The sequence below is a fragment of the Bos indicus x Bos taurus genome, chromosome 4 (assembly GCF_003369695.1).
Source record: "Bos indicus x Bos taurus breed Angus x Brahman F1 hybrid chromosome 4, Bos_hybrid_MaternalHap_v2.0, whole genome shotgun sequence".
In the NCBI taxonomy this organism is placed as follows: domain Eukaryota; kingdom Metazoa; phylum Chordata; class Mammalia; order Artiodactyla; family Bovidae; genus Bos; species Bos indicus x Bos taurus.
The window spans coordinates 3,098,209-3,118,658 of NC_040079.1; the positions used below are offsets into that span (position 1 = coordinate 3,098,209).

The following is a 20,450-nucleotide window of genomic DNA, read 5'->3' on the forward strand; positions in this document are numbered from 1 at the left end:
CTCACGTCTGAGACAGTCAGGAGTCTGGACTTGATTTTTATTCCCCGGCTGCGATCGCTCAGATGTTCATTATAACCTTGCTGGCTGCTAATCTGCAGCTTCTCCAAACACTGATAGATTGCCTCAGTTCTCCTGTCCTCCTTTTTTCATTCCAGGGGAAAATAGACACCGAATGCATTTCCAGGGGCTGGAGACTTTTGAGGAAGAAACTGTCAAGAAGCTGCTCCCATGGGGTGGACACCCAAGGCCCCTGATGGGCCCCGTGATGACCAGCTGCAAACCTGCCTGTCGCATTGAAGCACCCCAGCGGATCCCCTTGTCACTGTCCCGTGTGAAGGGCAGTGTTTCAGGACTCCAGCTGTGCCGAAATGAGACAGACACAAGAGGGCAAGGAAAGTCCTTCAACTTTTGTTAAATCTCTTTTTTTTCTTTTGGTAAAGTCTCTCTCTCTCATGAGTTTGAGCAAGCTCCGGGAGTTTGTGATGGTCAGGGAAGCCTGGCGTGCTGCAGTCCACAGGGTCACAAAGAGTTGGACACGACAGAGCAACCAAACTGAACTGAAAGTCTCTGTCTGCTTTGCTCTGTCTGTCTCTGAGTTTCTCTCTTTGTCTATGCCTCTCTCCTCTCTCACACACACTCTGCATCTCTGGCTGAGCCTCATCTGTTTTAGAATCCTCTGCTTTGCGAGATCGCAGTGTGGGAGTAATGAGTTCCTCTTCCCTGTTCCTAAAACATCAGAGTCAATAAAGGCCCATTACCCCAGAAGGCCATCTCCCCCGCAGCCTAAAAGGTCTCTTCTACATAGTTTTCCATTCCTCCTTCAGCTTTATGTCCCCTTAATGATGACTTTCCAGCCTCAGTTAAATGTTGCAATGAAACAAAATTACTTACATAAAACTCGAGTGCATAGAAAGAGACGTGCGTGGCTCAGCCTGAGTGGAGAGCAGCTGGACAGCACAGCAGGTGGTGAGCCCCCCTGCCCGACCTGGTCTTCCGCAAACCTCAGCTGTGACCACTCAGGACTGGTTCTCATTTCAGGCTTTCATCCTTTCGACCTACATGGCCACCAAGACACAGTGTTCTGTGGTCCCTAAGAGTCTGCTGAACCTTCCATCAGCCCAGGAACGTGGGGGGCCATCTGGGGGCTCCCAGAAAAGTATTCAGGCATTGAGGTCTGTGCCCCTGTCCTTCAGTTCTGGGGCTTTGACCCCAACACCTTAGGGCCCAGAGCCTCCTCCATGCGAGGCAGGTGGAGAGGCCAGAGGCTGGAAGCGCTGAATGTCTCAGTGGAAGTGGCCAAGGTGCCTGCACGGGAGGGCACTGCCTGCCCTGCCTGCCATCCGTGCCCGGCTCACGGGAGCGAGCACTGCCCTCGCCAGAGCTGGGAGGAAGGCCCCAGAATGTCTCCCGACTTTACCAGCTGGTGTCATGATGTGGAGGGGCGGCTGTGGATTTTCTAATCAGCATTCCCCAGCTATTTCAAAAATCTCCCCCTCAGGACAAGCTTATGCAGGCTCACATCTCACAGGATCTCAAGTCAGCAGTAGATCGCAAAAGGCAGAAACTGGAAAAGAGACTGGGGACCAGGCACTGATAACATCCTGAGAGAAGGCAGCTGGGACAAATGTTTAAGGACTCAGCTCTGGATTCCATAAATCAGTTAATGGGTTAGCGATTGCTTGATTTTCTGATTTTCATGGGTCTGTGGTCTGCAACCAGAACGGGTCACTCTGCCAGTGTCTGAGTGGCGCTGGAGACAAGCACCCCGTGGTGAGGGTGTGATTCAACTCCATCCTGAAGGCAAGCCTGGGGCACAGTGCAGCCTCGTCCCACGGGGGCCTGTGGAGCCTGGAGCAGAATGCACGGGTGTGTCCCTGGAGCCCGCTTCACATGGTGCGTCCTGGCTTCCCGGTGGGGCTGCTCCGTGCTGGCTCCTGAGGGAGGGCCCACGTTTGCCCCCTGTCACACGTGGGTCACCAGCCCCGGGTTCCCTGGAGACCGATCTGTTCTGGGCCCACGGGAGAGGTGGGCTTACGTTCTAGAACCAGTGGGGTGGGCGGGCCAGGCTAGGTGTCCATGCAGCCTCCGTGTGGAATGAAGTTTGTTACCTGCAGATTCTTCATACGCCTCACACCTGGGTAGGCCCACAGGGCGGGACTGGGGGAGAGACTCAACCCTCAACAGAAGCCGTGCGATGGGGAGCAGTCATTCGGACGCGTAGAAGAACCGAAAACCTAAGGTGTGTGCGGATCTAGAACCTTGTGGCCCTGTGGTTTGGTCCCGAGGGCCGGGCAGACGTGACCCCGTGACCTCCAGGAAGGCTGGGCCCCTTCCTGGGAACATCTATTTAAAATCCCAACACTTCCTGGGCTTGTGTCCCCACGGCTGTTGGTTTTTCTATTAATAAAGCAAGTGCCATATGCTCGAACTCCTGCGGCAAGAACAAGGTGCTGGACGGGAGTTCTCCATTAAGGCCTGCATGGTCATCTGCTCTTTGGGGACGGCTGGCACCCAGTGGTTCCCAGGCCTGGGGCCCATTTTCAGTGAATGGACAAGTTGTGGCCTTGGGAGGAAGGCGTCGTGTCCTGGGGAGGGGCCCACCCATCCGCAGGAGCCTGGGGTGGGGCAGACGCTGGGGACGCCAGGCCCCGGACTCCGCCGGGCCTTGCTCGGGGGCTTGGAGCCATAAGTGCATGTGGTACAGACACAGGCCTGTATCCTCTGGCCAGTGCAGGAGTCCCTTTCGGGCACCCTGACCCCACGACGGTGACGGAGAGACGGCCTCTCCCTCTGCTGGGAGACCGAGTAGGAAGGTGCGACTGACCTGAGACCTAAGGCCTGGATCTCCTTCCAGGCACCGGCCCTCATTCATAGGATCTGTGACAAGGACATGGCAACCCGCTCCAGTACTCTTGCCTGGAGAATCCCATGGACAGAGGAGCCTGGCGGGCTACGGTCCACGGGGCCGCAGAGGCTCGGACACGACTGGGCGACTTAGCAGTAACAGTGATAAGGGTGTGTCTCCACGTCCAGGGGGCTCTGACGCGGAGAAGCTGAGCTGCCATCTCACCCCCACCCTGCCCCCAACCTCCCCAAACCCAGCCCTGGGCAAAGAGAAAAATTACACTGAAAACACAGGTTGTACAGCAAGAAAGGAAAAGGAGGTTCCACGAAGGGAGGACCAGCAGCAGGGAGAAGCATATGAGAACCCCTGATGAATTCCCAGCACACGCGTGTCCTGCGGGGGGCCGGGGAGGGCAGAATGGGGTGGAGGGTGGGGGCACCCTGTGCTGGGCCCCCACCCCACTATAATCGGGGCGTTTTCCTCCTGACACCCACCCAGGAAAGCCAAGGACAGGTAGACAGCCCGTCGCAAAGGCATCTCCTATGCGTACAGACTTCACACCATCACACTGAGTGCTCCCCCTGACATTCAAGTACGAAAACACAGCTGAGGGAGGCGGGCAGCGCTATCCGGTCCATCCAGTGATGCTTGCAGAGCAGAGAAAAAGAACTAAGCGCAAAGAGGTCAGGACGCGGGTTCGGTGGGAAAGGGTGGGGGCAGGACCCTGGCCTCTGGGCCCAGATGACGTCTCGAGCGCAGGCAAGCTCGGAGCCTCACATGTCTTCCTTCAAGCATCTGTGGCCTGCCTTTCGGTGGAACGCTAACATTAACAAGACTCTCGACACTAGGGCAAAGGGTCTCAAGTCCTTACGAGATTTTAGGAAACAAAAAAGACTAAAGGAAACTGGGGTGTCCGGGAGCATCAAGATTTCAGCCAGCGATACCCGAGTTTCATTAAAACTCCACAACCTAAAGATGGAGATGTGTCGGTCTTAATCCCACAGTCGATGCATAATTAAAGAGCTTTAAAAGCCTAACCACTGAGCATCGTATATTATTTATCACTCTCTCAGGATTAGGTAATTAATTGTGAGAAACATTTCTCAAGACCAGCGGGAATTCTTCCCACACGTGGAGAGAACGTTTTCCCCTCAGAGTTCTCCTTTTCCTGATTTTTGTTTCACGCTGAATTAGAACAATCAGGGACCCACAAGGCCCAGGCAGGACTGTCAAGGGCAGACTCGGCTTCTGACTCTGTGAGCTGGGGTTTGCAGTAAACCGACGGTGTCACACGATGGCCAGCTCCACGGGGCCCGCCCACCCTGGGGTCTGTCCCCTGCCGTCGGGGGCTGCTCGGTGGGAAACACAGCTCTTAATTTAAAGGACTCCAAGGAGACGCGGAGAAGAGTGCTGATCACAGGCACACGTGTCACTGATCAACCTTTGATGGGAGATGGAGACCTACCAGCTAGCGATCTGGCTGATGCCCCTCGGCTATCAGCCGTAAAGTGGGAAATAAGCTGAGTTTGCTTCCCAGGTGGCGCTAGCAGTAAAGAACGTGCCTGCCAAGGCAGGAGACGCAGGAGATGACGGTTCGATCCCCAGGTTGGGAAGACTCCTTGGAGGAGGAAATGGCCACCCACTCCAGTATTCTTGCCTGGAGAATCCCATGGACGGAGGAGTCTACAGTTCACAGGGTTGCAAAAAGTTGGACACGACTGGAGTGACCATGCATGCAAGGTGAGTTTGCAGCAACAAAAAGTTACACCCCTAGCTGTCTCTTGAGCGGTCCAATGAGGGGGACATGGCATTACTACCTGCAGCGACTCACTAATGTCTTCGAGAGTGCTCGGACAGGCCAAGCCACCCTCACCCAGAGTCCACCCCGCTAATGCCCCCACGCCTGGGGTCTGGGGGATAGCAGCCGCAGCAGTCTTGCAACCACTACCCACACCCCCCGGGTGCCCCTAAACCTGTTGCTCAGTTCTTCTTACTGACCCTCAGGGCCCCCCTGGCCCTGCAGGAGTTCCTCTCCTGCTGATTCCAGATCTGGGGTCTGCGGCCCCGCCGTGGGAATCTGCAGGGCAGGGTCTCCACTGTGCAGGCCTCTCCCGCGTCTGGCTGGCTGCCAGCACTGCGTCCTGGGCCCTGGGCCTGGTGGCCCGGTGGTGAGCAGGGCCACCCAGCAGAGTCACTTCCGGTCCGAGCACAGCGCCTCCGTCTCCACCCACTCTGGGCTGGGCGGGGCCTGCTGCCAGGTGGGAGGGCGGGGCCTGCTGCCAGGCGGGAGGGCGGGGCCTGCAGCCTGCGCCCCTAGGTGAGCTCTGGGAGCAGACCCGCCCACCTCTGCCCTATGCGGGGCATGAGCGATTCTCCTGCTGTGAATCCTGGAGGGGGTGTCTGGTTTGCTTTGCTGACTTGTTTTCCGGTTTTTTAAAATTATTACTTGTTTGCCACACCACATGGCCTGAAGGATCTTAGTTCCCTGACCAGGGATTGGACCTGGATCTGCTGCAGTGGACACGTGACATCTTTACTGCCGGACCCCCGAGGAAGTCCCTGTGGGTTTGTTTTAGAGTTTCCCAGCCTGACCTCGGCATCCTCTCCCGCTTCTCTGACCAGGTTTATTTCAGTACAGGGAGGACGCTGGGCTGCAAAGCACAGGTCAGGGCCCTGCCCTCGGCATTGAACTTGGGGGAAATTCCCTATCGGGAGTTCCAGCATTTGCTGTTTTTGTCGCCGGGCCCTGGCCCCTGCCCCGGCCTCCCTGGCCTGACGTCCTGGACAGAATGTTGCTTCTTCCTTGGCTGGTGCTTCGGTCTCGCCCCAGCTCGGGCCACGGTCACCTTTCCAGTGGAGAGCCACCAGGGCGCCCCTGGAGATCCCCCAGGCTTACGCCCCATCCTCATGACTGGAAGGTCCGTTCATCACACAGTTTCCATGGAAACTCTTGCCTGCATGCTCCCGGGAGGCAGGAAGATACAAGAGTGACTATGGACCACAGCTATGGTCACCCCGGCACTCAGAGGGTGGGGGACCCAAGGAGAAAGACAAGGAAGATGATGGGCAAGGACGTCTCTGCGGGCTTCTCTCGGGAGAAATCCAGACCGCTTTCCAGACCCTTCCCCTGCACTCAGCTGGGTGCTCTGGGGGTGCCACACTCTGGGGGTACCACACTCTGGGGGGCTCAGGCCTGACCTTTGCCTTACAAACACCTCTGCCCCTCTGTGGAAGACACTCGTCTGACCCTGGGCAAACGGCCGTCTGAGACCCTGCCACGTCCGCCAGCAGCCGGCGGGAGGTGGATTCTCATGGGATATTTCACAGCCCCGAGATGCCATGTCGTGATGACACGTCCTGCCACGCCCACGTGGTTCCGCTGTGTGCTATCATCCAGCCTCACACTAAATCTTTAGGGAAGTTATCTGAGCTCTTCGTTTTCAGATGATGAATCTGAAGGTCAGACGAGGTACGTGACTGCCTCAAGGTCACCGGTGGCAGCGTGGCAGCTCAGGGATGCACCCGCAGGTCCTGGGGCCCTCACACCCATGCTGAGAAGCGCCTGGTGCAGAGCTGGGGGTGTCGGAGGTGTGAGCAGACCTTGCTGAGGTGATGGGTGGTCCGCTCACCCCTCGGGAACCCATCAGGCCTATTTTTAATCTGCAAGAAGTTTATGCAGCTTTTTATACATGATGGGCGTGTAGTGAGGAAGCCAAGTTGGAAACACTTACTGGCTGTGTGACCGCAGAGAAGTCACGCAACGCTTCTGAGCCCAAGTTTCTGCAGCTGCGGCAGGAAGTTCGTTCCTGTTTAGTCATGTCGGGCAAGCCGTGGAAGAGGCAGTGGGTGAGAGTGAGCACGCCTGCCGCAGGCCAGCCCCGCCTGGCAGTGTTATTAGCAGGCGGTCTGGAGTGACGTCCCTGCCTCGCCCCTCGGTCCTGAGTAAGGCGACTGTCTCCATTCCCAACACCTCTCCTGCCTCCTTTGGGGATAAAAAGAGTGAAGCTCATCGTTACGGTGAGATTAACCATTCCTGGGGCTCTTCAGTGATCAGCCTGCTATTTTTGCTGAAGGAAGGGTGTGGAAGCTCTGATAGTAGTGGGAAAAGGAGGCCAGCTAAGCTCCCTCGGGGGGAGTCTGGGACCCTGCACCTGAACCCTGGAGCCGGGGCTGCACGGCGAGGACGGGTGATCGCGGCTGTGTGTAGGGACCGTCCCGGTGGGGAGGCGTGCGGGCAGGGGTGGGTGTGACAGGACTTGAAGACGGAGAAGGAAGCGGAGGATCCAGATGAGGCTGGACCGGCCCCGGGGGCGAGGAGAGCCTTGGGGGCCAGCTGGATGCGGCCTGGCTGGCAGCTTCTCCCCACAGGCCTGACAGTCTCACTCTCAGCCTTGGACCACTGTCCTGTGCTGACGTTTACAGGGAAACAGGAGGACATCTCGTCGGGGGTCAGAGAGAGCACAGAAGCAACGAGCCAACACCGAAGCATCTCGTCCCGCCCCATGCCAGACCCGAGAGGGTCCCCACTCAACAGCTGTGGCCTCTTCTGTGTCTTTCTACAAGGTAAGACCCCCTGCTGCCTGAGTCAAGGTCACCGCTACTTCATGGAGCTGGAGACGGGGCTACCCAGGAAGAACGCTCACTTCACTTCAAACCCCAAAAGCGCTGACTTACAGGACTAGAGGTCGGCCGCCTGCTACCCGGTGCTGCTGCTGGTCCAGGCAGCACCTCCTGGGTCGGGGGCACCCCTGGAGGCTGATTAAATTCCGGTATTCTCATCATCACCTTCATGCCCGTGTCCCTCTTTAGAAGCGAACTGCAATATGAATTTTTAACTATGTAATGTCTACAAGCCACCCTGAAGCACACTCTTTACGAGTGACATGACTGTGGTGCTCAAGGGTGAACGGCTGTCAGGTGAGGGGGGCACGCCTCCAGCTCGGGGACGCTGATGCAGAGAGAAGGTTCCAGGGCGACACTTGTATCTGCACAGACATCCTCTCCAGGGGGAGCAGGAAGCCTGCACTTCCTATATAGACATATGGAGACAATAACTCAAGAGTGAACAGCTCAGTGGTGTTCAACACTGATGCTGGAGGAGAATGGACCACGCGTTCGTGCTTCTGGTGCTGACGATGCCAGCGAGAGAGGCGTGTACCTGCTATGTGACCAGTTTTGGAAAAGTTCAAGTGTCAGTCGCTCAGCCGTGTCCGAGTCTCTGCGACCCCATGGATTGTAGCCCGCCAGGCTCCTCTGTCCATGGGACTCTCCAGGCCAGAATACTGGAGTGAGTTGCCTTCTCCAGGGGATCTTCCCGACCCAGAGGTCAAACCTGAGTCTCCTGCATTGCAGGCGGATTCTTTACCATCTGAGCCAGCAGGGAAGCCACTGGTTTTTTTAAAATTCCAAGATAAAGAATAACAGTAGCTTCAACGGCAACAGCTGCGGTTCACCTGTCCCAGGGGCTGTTCTAAGAATTGTAAGCGCATCAGTCCATTTAATTTCCAAGATGACCTGAGGGAACCTAGATGGTCTTCACGCTTGTCTTGCGGATAAGAAAACAGACCCAAAGAGTTCAGATCTCATTCCGGTTCATGGGGCTTTTACGTGGTGAAGCTATGATTCAAAGGCAGGCTCGGTGGCTGCAAAGACCCTGCCCTTCCCCCCCAGCTCTGCCGCTCGCACACGCGAGGGCTTTGTAAAGCCCACCACAAGCTGCAGGCAATTTTCTGGGAGATTTCCTGGTCTGACCAAGATTTCCCATCAGGTAAATCAGAGAAGTAACCAACAAGCACATCCAAAGAGCTACAAATCCATGGTCTGAATAAGCATGCAGACGTGAACATGACTCTCAGTCCCCTGAACTCCAGGCCGTGCAACTGTCTCTAAATCTATCAGTCCAGCCAGAATGAGGCTCCACGGGCGTGTCTACCACCAGGATGCAGCCTGCTAATGACTGAAGTACCGGATCCAGGTACTTCAGAGATGTTAGCATTTGAAGAACTCAATCAAGAACGGACACTCAGAGTGGCTCCATGAGCTTTGCAAAATATCAGGATCAAAATGTGTATATGGCAGGAGGGTGGTTTAATAACAGAGTGAGAGGCATCAGAAATACTTTCTTGCTGATAAAAACCTGGTGTGCATGTCCCCTACCTGCATCTGACAGTCCCGGGTGAGGGCTGTCCGCTGGGACCTGTGACCACAGTGGACCCCGCAGGCTTGATCCACCGATCACAAGTACAGAGCTTGGGCAGGGGACATGGGAGCCTAGGTATACAGGTCAGCACACACACACCGCTCACCAAGCATGGAATAAACCACAAGGTTAGTCAAAGACAAAGGCACATTCCATGGGAACTAAGACTTAGAATTTCACTTTAGGGAATCTGGCAAGATTGGGGTGACCAGGATGATTTGGGAAGAATTCTTTACGGGAACATATTTCCTGTGGAAAGTACACATTTTCAAAACCACCCCAGGGAGCCCCACAATTTGGTCATGACAACATTACTTCCCACGTGAGCCATTTCCTCAGTCAACTCCCTGTCTCCTTGAGAATCCACCTGCCAATGCAGGAGATGCAGGAGGCATGGGTTTGACCCCTGGGTTGGGAAGATCCACTGGAGGAGGGCATGGCAAGCCATTCCGGTATTCTTGTCTGGGAAATCCCATGGACACAGAAGCCTGGTGGGCTACAGTCCATGGGGTCTCAAAGAGATACGACCGAGCGACTAAACAACACACATACACACACACGCATCTGACTGCCTCGGCAACGGAGGTACGGATGTCTCATAAGACAGCAAAACAGGTGATGACTTAAAGTTTCATTATTGAAAAGTTATTGGCCAAAAACTCTGTGCTGTGCCACTATGGTAGTAGCAGTGTGGGTCGCTCAGTCGTGTCTGACCTTTGCGACCCCATGGACTGGAGCCCTCCAGCCTCCTCCGTCCATGGGATTCTCCAGGCAAGAATACTGGAGTGGGTTGCCATTTCCTCCTCCAGGGGATCCTCCTGACTCAGGGATCAAACCCACGTCTCTTACATCTTCTGCGTTGGCAGATAGGTTCTTTACCACTAGGACCAGCTGGGAAGCCCACCACACCTCGTGTATATGATGGCAATGATCAAAATGGAACTAATGTAAACAGTGTTGACTGGAAAATACAACCATCTCTGTAACACTGGAAACCATGAACCTTTCATAAAAATTTGGGCAATCCAGCCCTTTGCTCATAAGCTTACATATTAGGAGCTTTGCAAAATCTCTAAGACTTGCATGAAAGTACAAATTCCTAACAGAATCTCCCTTTCTGAGTTCTCAGAAACTGGATACACCTTTAGATTCTGGGTAACCAACTTTGAAGTGAAAGTGTTAGTTGTTCAGTCACGTCCAGCTCTTTGCAAACTCATGGACTGTAGCCCACCAGGCTCCTCTGTCCATGGAATTCTCCAGGCAAGAATACTGGAATGTGTTGCCATTCCCTTCTCCAGGGGGTCTTCCTGACCCAGGGATCAAACCCAGGTCTCCCCCATGGCAGGCAGATTCTTTACCATCTGAACCACCAGGGAAGCCCAACTTGACCTTAGTAAACCTTGACAGAGTTGTGGGACACTTTTAAGTCATCTTTAACCTCATATTAAAATCAAAATACTATGTAACTGCATGACATTTGCCCAGAATAATAAAATATGCACTTTACTCATCCAGATAAGTGTGTGGCTGCTGTGAGGGCAGGAATCTGCAGAGTCAGTGGGGCTCGTGGTCTGATGTCACAGACGGCCTTGAGGGCACGTTTCCCAGTGTGGGGGCTGCTTCAGTGAGTTAGGGGGTTTCCTATGGAGTGCATGTAAACCTTGGCTCGAGGGATGGGGGCTCCTGGCACTCCCCTGCATCTCCTCCTCCTCTTCCTCAGCCCTTGATATTCTGAAATGTTCAACATGTTCAAAAGATCCTTTCTGGGAAACAAAACAAATCAATGTGGCATCTGACTGCCAACAAGCCTATGGGCTGTGGAGTAGCTCAGAATTTACGTAAGCTCTGCTTCTCAGAACTAACATCTCTGAGTGAGTCAGGCACCCTGCAAACACTTTCAGGGTATTTTTTTCCTCTAATCTTGCCCCCTACCGTTTTTTAAAAGGAGCATTTGGAGGTGAAGCAGTTAAGTCACAGATGAGAAAAAAGCAGCCTTCAGAGTTTACCTTCCTATTATTAAAAAGGAGCTGAGATTCCTTGCAGGCTCCAGGAGTCGAAGCATCAGTGTATATAACCTTCCAGGGAAGAGCACTCAGCAGACTGAGCTGTACATCAACCATGATTGATTTAGAATATTGGGGCCCTGTTATCACACCAACACAATTCCCTGTAAATGCCCTAAAGAAACATTTCTTTTCAACCAATCTGCTCAAGCAGAAGCTTACCTTGAATTGCAAGGCAATGAGTTCTTTTATTAGGAAGATACTAAAAAAGATATTCTCAATTTCCTGGTGATGGAGTTTTAAAGAAGATTATTCCTAGAGTGGGTTGAGGCTCTTCCTGCTGGGACCCCAGTGCCCCGCCCCTCTCTGGGGGCCATGGGGTTGTTGCCCTGACCCCTCTGCCACCTGTAGGGTTGTCTGTCACAGGACAGCAGAAGCGTGGTGGATACTGTCCATTTCGTCCCGTGACACCCTCGGGTGAGCCCAATGAAACCTCAAGGTCGATTCTCCTGGGGCCCGGAATGCAGCTCAGAAACAGACCCGTGGGTGCTCTGAGCAGTGGTGACCACGATGGAATAAACATGAGGCTTCCGGGGAGACCACAGGGAGGGGGACCGTTGTGATGAGCGCTCCAGCGTTCAGCCAGGAAGCCAGCTGCACAGAATCAGGACCGTGGTGGCCTCTGGGAAGGGGCTTGGTGGAGGGAGGGCCTTCTGAGATGAGGGAGTGTTCTGTGTCTTTTGAAGGATTTCCTTTCAGAAATTGTTTTATTATTCTTACTGTTTATTTTTATTTTTTGGCTGTGCCACGTGGCATGCGGGATCTAGTTCTCCAACCAGGAACTGAAGCTGCACCCCCGGCAGGGCAGCATGGACCCTTAACCACTTAACTGAACCTGCACCCCCAGCAGGGCAGCGTGGACCCTTAACCACTGGGCTGAACCTGCACCCCCGGCAGGGCAGCGTGGACCCTTAACCACTTAACTGAACCTGCACCCCCGGCAGGGCAGCGTGGACCCTTAACCACTTAACTGAACCTGCACCTCCGGCAGGGCAGTGTGGACCCTTAACCACTGGGCTGAACCTGCACCCCCGGCAGGGCAGCGTGGACCCTTAACCACTGGACTGCCAGGGAAGTCCCACGTTCTACGCCTTGATGGGGTTGCACAGAGCATGTTAGTAAGCCCACCGAACCGTGGCCTTGGAACTGTGCATTTAACTGTCAAAGACTTCCACCTCAATTTAAAAAAATGGAAACCCAGTCACAGAACCTTGAGCCTCAGTGGCTTCAGTGAGATTCCAGTGGGAAGTGGGACTGAGCATATATGTTTCTGTGCTCTGTTCTCCAGGATATAAAAAAGCTGCTGCAATGCAGAGCCCAGGTTAAGGGACGCACCACACTGATGAAACATGAGCTCTTCCAGGCTTGGTCACGCCCAGGCATCCCAGAGCCCCCGGTCCAGCCCCGCACAGTGGACTCCTGTTGTGTTCATGGGTTCTCAGGTGGGAAGGTCGAGACGGGTACCCACTGTGTATCAGCCTGGCGCCCATCCATACCTGCGTGTCCAGGAGGGGCAGTCCTGCAGCTGAACAGTGACACCCCCCCAGAGCATCTCCCCTGACCTCGTGCCAACTCGGGCAGATGACCTACCCTCACCACTGCCTCCGTGGTGAAATGTCTGTGACACGCTCATCTCAGAATGCGCTCTCGAGGGCGCCATGGACGGGGTGTCTGTGGCCTCACAAAATTCACGTGGAACCGAATCCCCGCGGTGATGGTGTCTGGAGGCGGGGCCTTTGGAGCCTCCATGATGGGATGAGTGCTCCACCAGCGGGATGAAGGGGCCAGAGCTTGCTCCCTCCCTCCTTCTCCCCCCGCACCCCCATCCTGTGAGGACACAGGGAGAAGGCGGCCATCTGCAAGCCAGGAAGAGAGCCCTCACCAGACATCAGCACTGCCGGAGCCCTGATCTTGGACCATGTGAAAGAGACAGAAGGTTCTCAGGCCACCCAGACTGTGGTCTATTGGTATCACAGCAGCCTGGACTACGGCAGGTGACATGAGGTGCTAACAGGCACCAAAGCACTTAGCATGGTGCCTGGCAGCTAGCAGCAATCAATACACGACTGTTACCGTCACAGCAAAGTTCTCATCAGCACGGAAAGTGAAAGTGAAAGTGAAGTCGCTCAGTTGTGTCTGACTCTTTGCAACCCCATGGACTGTAGCCTAACAGGCTTCTCTGTCCATGGGATTTTCCAGGCAAGAATACTGGAGTGGGCTGCCATTTCCTTCTCCAGGTGATCTTCCCAACCCAGGGATTGAACCCGGGTCTCCCGCATTGTAGGCAGATGCTTGCTTCAGAAAAGAGCTGCTCGCTCAGATTTCAGAGGTTCAGTAACGCCCGCCGCCGGAGTCCTCCGGCGTCCCAGTGGCAGGAAACGTCCAGCGAGGTGGATGGATGCATGCAGGCAGCACCTCACCCTGCCCGTGGGGGTTTACCCTCTGACGTCTTCCCCAGGCAGAACCAGGTGCTCCGCCTCTCGGAAAGGGAGCAGGGGACCTTGGAGTCTGGACCCTGCCTGTTCCAGAGTCACCCCCAGCATGGCACAGGCTGGCGGGTGCCCAGCACACCTGGCCACCAAGTGAGAGACCGACACTGCAGGCCCCCGCCGGCCGCCTGCTGCTCCCCGGGGCTCCACATGCCCTCTGGAATTTAGCTGACGCTCCAGAAACCAGAGCTTAACTGACAGAGTGCACATCACCACCACGAACCGCCGTGAAGCAGTGGCAGCCGCGCCCACAGGAACGGCGCCCCGCCCCCCGCGTACCTTCGTACAGCCAGTCGCTGAGGCCATTGTAAATCACGCCTTCCTTCCCAGTGGAGACCACGCGGATGGCCTGCTTCCCGACGTGCGCACAGTAGTAGATATTGTTTTCAAAGATAAATATCTAATTGGAAAGAGAAAAAAAGCACAGCATTAATCAAGGAAGCAGTTCCAAACAGGGTGTTCTTAAAACCCCAAAGCCAGCCATTTGGTAGGCATTTTCCTGGTGCACTTATTGGACAGAACAAGGGTCTCAAGATCCCTTGGGGCTCACCTGCCTCCAACACCATCTACACTGAGGGTCAGTCAGAGCCTCAAACTACACGCAGTCCACCCAATGCTGTCATTTACCACCTGGACAACTGATCTGAAACCCGTGGGGGTGTTAACATCAAGTCGCCTTGACTGTGTTAGCAATTGTATTTTCCCTAGAAGTTATGAAGGGGGGGCTGGGAAACTGGAAACCTGAGACTTATTCACTCAACATTTACTAAAAACTACTTAGTGGACTTCCCTGGTAGCTCAATCGGTAAAGAATCTGCCTGCAGTGCAGGAGACCCGGGTTCAGTCCCTGGGTTGGGAAGATCCCCTGGAGAAGGAAATGGCAACCCACTCCAGTATTCTTGCCTGGAGAACCCCATGGATGGAGGAGCCTGGTGGGCTACAGTCCATGGGGTTGCAAAGAGTCGGACACGACTGAGTGACCAACACTTCGTGGGAGAAGTGGGCAGCAGAGGATGACACGGTTAGCTGGCATCATGGACTCAATGGGCATGAATCTGAGCATTAAGTTCATATCTCCCACTAACTCTGGGGGATAGTGAAGGACAGGGAAGCCTGATGTGCTGCAGTCCATGGGGCTGCAAAGAGTCGGACATGACTGAGTGACTGAACACCACCACCACTTGGTGGGCACCTGCTCTGTGCCAATCCTGAGACAGCGTGTTGATGGACGAGGTGGGATGTATCATGCACTTTCATCCTACTTACAGTCTGGTAAAGAAGACAAACTTTAACAGGAGAATGCTCTGATGGGGACAAGTAGAGATGTGGGGACATGTGACGGTACCGCTGCCTTAGGACAAAGGACAGGCCTGAGAAAGTGACCGAAAAGTATATATTTTTTAATTGTGGTAAAACATGCTCGACATGAAACCTGCCACCCTGGCTACTTTTCAGCGCATAGTCTGCTGGCATTAAATGCACTCACACTGTCCTGCAACTGTCCCCACCGCCATCTCCTGGACTCCTGGCATCCTGCAGAAATAAAGCCCCCCCCCATAAAACACTAACTGCACTCCCTGCCTGCAGCATCCTCCGTTCTACTTTCTGCGTCTTAGGCACCTGACGACTCCAGGGACCTCATAGAATAGAAAAGTGCAGTGTGGGTGCTTCTGTGTCTGGCTCAACTCACAGAGCAGGATGTCCTCAAGGTTCACCTGGGTTGGAGCAAGGGTCAGCGCTCGAGAAAGTGGGTTTTAGGTTGCGATCTGGACAGGGAGCATGACAAGGAAAGGGGGTGGAGAAATGAGATGACAAGGGGCAAACAGCTTGCGAGAAACCAGAGGCAGGGCTTGGGGGCTGGGGGCACTGGGCACACGCTCCCAGTGACCAGAATCCTGCCAGGCACAGGACCCCAGGGGCAGCAGGAAGCCTTGGCTGAGGCTTGAGGAGGGAGCGCCAGGGTTGGGGTGAGTCTTCTGCAGGTGAGCCCCGGGCCATGAAGATGGATGTAGGGAGGACAGGCAAGCGTCAGCCTGTCACCGCAGAAGTGAGGATGGAGGCCGACTGGCAGGGACAGTGGGGAGGATGCCCTGAGTGTGGCCAGTGCAGTCGGGGAGGAGGCAGAGAGGGCCTCCGGCTGCTGGCTGGGCGACCCGTGTGCAGCACTGAGGTGCCCTGGGGGATGTTACAGCTCTGACCTTGGGTCAACCCCAAATTCTCTGGGGCTGGGGAGGAGGGTGGTCTAGGTCAGCAGCTCTCAAACTCGGCTGCATATTAGAATGATCTGAGAAGCTCTGAAAACCCTACTGCCAGGTCCAGGAGCCCAGCCCAAGGATCAGAATCTAGGGGTGGGACCCTGACATCTGTATTTTAAAGAAACACTCCAGGTGATTCCAGTTCAGTTCAGTTCAGTCGCTCAGCCGTGTCCGACTCTTTGCAACCCCATGGACTGCAGCACGCCAGGCCTCCCTGTCCATCACCATCTCCCCAAGTTCACCCAAACTCATGTCCATTGAGTCGGTGATGCCATCCAGCCATTTCATCCTCTGTTGTCCCCTTCTCCTCCTGCCCCCAATCCCTCCCAGCATCAGGGTCTTTTCCAATGAGTCATCTCTTCGCATGAGATGGCCAAAGTATTGGAGTTTCAGCTTTAGCATCAGTCCTTCCAATGAACACCCAGAACTGATCTCTTTTAGAATGGACTGGTTGGATCGCCTTGCAGTCCAAGGGACTCTCAAGAGTCTTCTCCAACACCACAGTTCAAAAGCATCAATTCTTCGGTGCTCAGCTTTCTTCACAATCCAACTCTCACATCCATCCATGACTACTGGAAAAACCATAGCCTTGACCAGACGGACCTTTGTTGGCAAAATAATGTCTCTGCTTTTGAATATGCTGTCTAGGTTGGTCATGTGCAGCCAAATCTACGAAATAGCAGCCCAGGGTAAAAATCCAGCGTCTTCCGGGGCTCTTAAAGTATGCATGAGCCTGTTCACAAGGCCCTGGTCAGTTCTGCATGTTTTCTGTGTCTAAATGCTCTGCCTTCCACCCCCAGGGGGAAGCAAATCTCCAGCGTCTATAGAAGCGGAGCTACGTGGACCAAGAACAGGACTCAATCTTTTTTTTTTTTAAGTAATTCTAAAAAATATATTGTCAGTGTCATTGACGAGGCCAGTGAGAGGGTGTTTTGCAAGCATAGAAAACAGCGCAAATATTGACATTTTAAACAGAATTATGCCGAAAGGGCAGTTCCCACAGACGGTTCTCACGGAAGGATGGAGCTGAAAACTCGTCAAGTATCAGCTTCCTGCTCAGGCCTCCTGCCTCTTAAACATTCACTTCAACCAGAAATGAGCTGGAAAACTTCCAGACACAAGTACACATCCTCGTTTAATTTCTGCAGCTGTTCTTACGAGTTTGCCAAAGGGTAAAAATGTATTATGAAATTTTAACTTCTTTTTATGAGTTCTAAGCCTAACAATGCATTTTTGAATCAAGTCAGACCATAGCCAATTAATATTCTGAATAAGTAAAATTTGCTATGATAGATATTAAATCCATTTTCACGCTGGCTGCATTTTTAATGGAAGGAAAACAAAAGGGAACAAGTTGTAGGGAACAACACATTTTGCTTTGAAGATGTTCACGTTTACAATGGGAGTCTGTGTTCTACAGAGCTTCAGTCCCTTCCAGGCCCCACAAGGGTGTCTGCACCCAGTGCTCCAGGAGCACAACAGACCTGCTGCGGGACTGGGCCAGGGCTGGACTCCCAGAGGTCCCTTTATCTGTCACTGGAGATAAAGGCATGGGCTTCCTGGGTGGCTCAGTGGTAAGGAATCCATGTGCCAATGCAGGAGACACGGGTTCAATCCCTGGGTCGGGATGATGCCCTGGAAGAGGACATGGGAACCCACTCCAGTCTTCTTGCCTGGGAAATTCCATGCACGGAGGAGCCTGGCAGGCTATTGTCCATGGGGTTGCAGAAGAGTTGGGTATGACTGAAGCAACGAAACAATAATGAGATAAATGCAGAGCCCAGTCTTAGGGTGGGCGTGAGGCTGAGTGAGCTGACAACGTCAAAGCACTGAGGACAGTGCCCAGCAGTCAGGGCTCAGTAACACACCCGCTAGTCTTTCTGTGGTTACTCTCATCACGACAAAGTTTTATTCTGCCTGGAGGCGTTAGGAGAGGATTCCTGGGCGAAGTGACCAGGAAGAACACCCACGTGTTCCCAGGGTGGTTACAAGAAAGCCCAGAGACACATGGAGCCCAAAGGGCAGCTTGTCATCCAAGGACGCCGGGGATGGGACAGTCACCACAGTGGCACAGTTTAGCCGTTGGTTCTGGAAAATCGAGGCCCAAAGGCAGCTATACTGCCCGGCTCAGGGCTTGGCTGAAAGGCAGCAGCACAGCTCCAGCGGATGATAAAGCAGAAGGGACGCTGGACTTGAAACAGAAACCTGAATTCGAGCTGAGACTGTTAGACATCCAGTTCTGAGTCCATTGCTTAACCTCGGCCTTGTAAGTTAATTTCATGTAACTTAATCTACAAAACACGAGGTTGACTGGATGATCCCTAAGGTTTCCTCCATATTTAAGCCCGTTGAGTCCAAAGGTATCTGACATCTGGAGAAGACGTTCAGCAAGTTAATTAGTGATCCCACTACCACACTCGTAATCGAAAGGAGACTATCCTGAAGGGGAAAGTCAACATTCACAGTGAACCCAACACGTTACTATTCAGGGGGAAACAGATTCTCTGGATTCCAGCTAAAACCCCCAAATATCACTCATCCCAGGTTTCAAAATTGACATGGCACAGCAACTGCCCCTCTCGAGAACACATTCCTGGAGTGGTCACGATCCACTGATCGCTTTCCCCCTTGTTTCTTGCTTCTTCTCTTGAGTTCCCCTGCTTCCTGACCGAGCACAATTTTACTTACATTTCCACAATAAGGGAGGATGAAAGATCCTGTTACACAGGACATTAGTTTACTTTATAGGGTGAGATGGAACGGTTCGTGTGGTCACGGAGCTCCCACTGGTTCAGCAGTGACGATACGCTGTATTCCTATGGCAAACAGGATCGTCCCTGTTGTGTTCACTCTGTTCCCACTGGAAACTCTACACAGTTGACCCATGACACTGGAACACTGCACATGGATGAAACACATCACCAGAACATGGAAATTCTGCCTCTAGACCTTGAAACCTGGCCAACGCATCCTTCAGCAGACTGTGCAGGAGAAGCAAATGGCTGATGGAGAGGCCGGCTGACCTGGGGAGGCTGGCGCCCATCAGGTTCCTGTGTCCACCTGGCCTTAGCTTCTGTGTGTATTACAGACATCACCTCTAGTCCCCTGAAGGGCTTCGTCCACGGGCCACAGAGCAGCAAGTCAGAAGCACCAACTGTGACTAAGGGACTGGACACCCCTCCTGTGTTCGGAGCTGCATGGCCTCTGCACAGAACTCGACCTTCTGGTTAACTTTCTGCTTACTGCCTGAACACTGGTCAGGGTGGGTGCGGGCTGGAAGGGGAGCGCTCTACTGCTGACATGCCGCCGTTGGCCGAGGAGAACGGTGCCCACCGGGAGAAACTGTCGCCGTGGCCTCTCCGAGTGTGCGGCTCCAGTCACCAGGCGCATCCTTCTGGGCACCTGGGGGCTCGGGAGGGGAATACGGAGGGATTCCACACCCACCCACGGGGGTCCTGGGTCCTGTGCTGTCACCTGGCAGTGGGGACGTGGAGGAGAACCCCCAGGGCTGCGAGGAGTCCCGTGGGGGGCTACACCCAGGGGCAGCTGCTGACAAACGGCCCTTGTCCACACCCTGCTGAGCCGAGCTGGTGCCAGGCTGGTGCCAGGCGTGTGAGTCGACCTTTCTGCTTGGCAGATACAAGAGCCCCTGTGGGTGTTTCCGAGCAGCCATCAGCCTCCTGGAACAGCCCATGTTGCCTGAGTTCAGGTCAGGAGACAGCGCTGACTGGGTCTCCACTGGAGTGAAGTTGTTATGCAACAGTGACAGGAAGGATGTTCGCCAACACCCACGGGAGGGTGAACACAACGCCGCTGGGATTATCTTTTTGAAAAGCAAACCGGCTGGTGGGAAATCACACATCAGTTTGGCCGACCATGAGGTGGAAACCGGGACAACAAATGCGGCCGACCTCTGCCTGTGCACCCTCAGCATTGCTCTGGCGTACAGGGGAAAAGTTAAAGCTCACGACCCTGCAACTCAACAGATACACGGCACATGACTGTTTTTGATAAAATAGACTGTCTGGCATTTTATTCCCTTCTAGATGAGAGAGAACGTGAGAGGGTTGGTGGGTGGGGTATAAAATTTAGTTTTAATAAAGCTAAAGTTATGTAACATACGGTTTTGCACAATGTTTGAGAATCTATATCAGAAGTGCTTTTCCATATCATTAAGCATGCTCTGAGACGTGCCTTTTAGGAGATACACTGTAGCTTATTTCATTATGTCTCTGCTGTTTGACATCTATTCTGGTTTTTATCACAGTGAAAATGCTCTCGTGTGCATCTTAGGACTTGGCGGGGTCTCTGCCGTTTTCCAAGGAGACATTCCCATGAGTAGAAACCATGCCTCCTGCTCCTTGTGCAATAAAAAAAAAAAATGGGTGGAGGAGACGAACAGGTGGGCCAGAGAACCGCATGAAGTACTGACCATACAGAAGTGTTCATACAAAGAACAAAAGGAAATCTGATAACAATGCGAATATCTTGTTTATCAGATTTTCAGACTGAACAGCAACACCCAAAGTTGCTCGGGAGGCCCTGTGCTCTCCTGGTGGGGGCAGAGGCTGGCTGCACCCACAGTCAGAAAACCATGTC

General features: G+C 53.8%; 1 protein-coding gene across 4 annotated transcripts in view; it reads right to left on the reverse strand.

Moving 5' to 3' along the window:
- Nucleotides 1–20,450, reverse strand: part of DPP6 (dipeptidyl peptidase like 6) — a 1,064,355-nt gene that overhangs the window by 108,998 nt on the left and 934,907 nt on the right. For all 4 annotated transcript variants that reach the window (XM_027538503.1, XM_027538505.1, XM_027538502.1 and 1 more), the window contains exon 8: nt 13,876–13,996. In XM_027538503.1, coding sequence (XP_027394304.1) covers nt 13,876–13,996 — 121 coding nt within the window. The remainder of the gene's footprint in view (nt 1–13,875; nt 13,997–20,450) is intronic.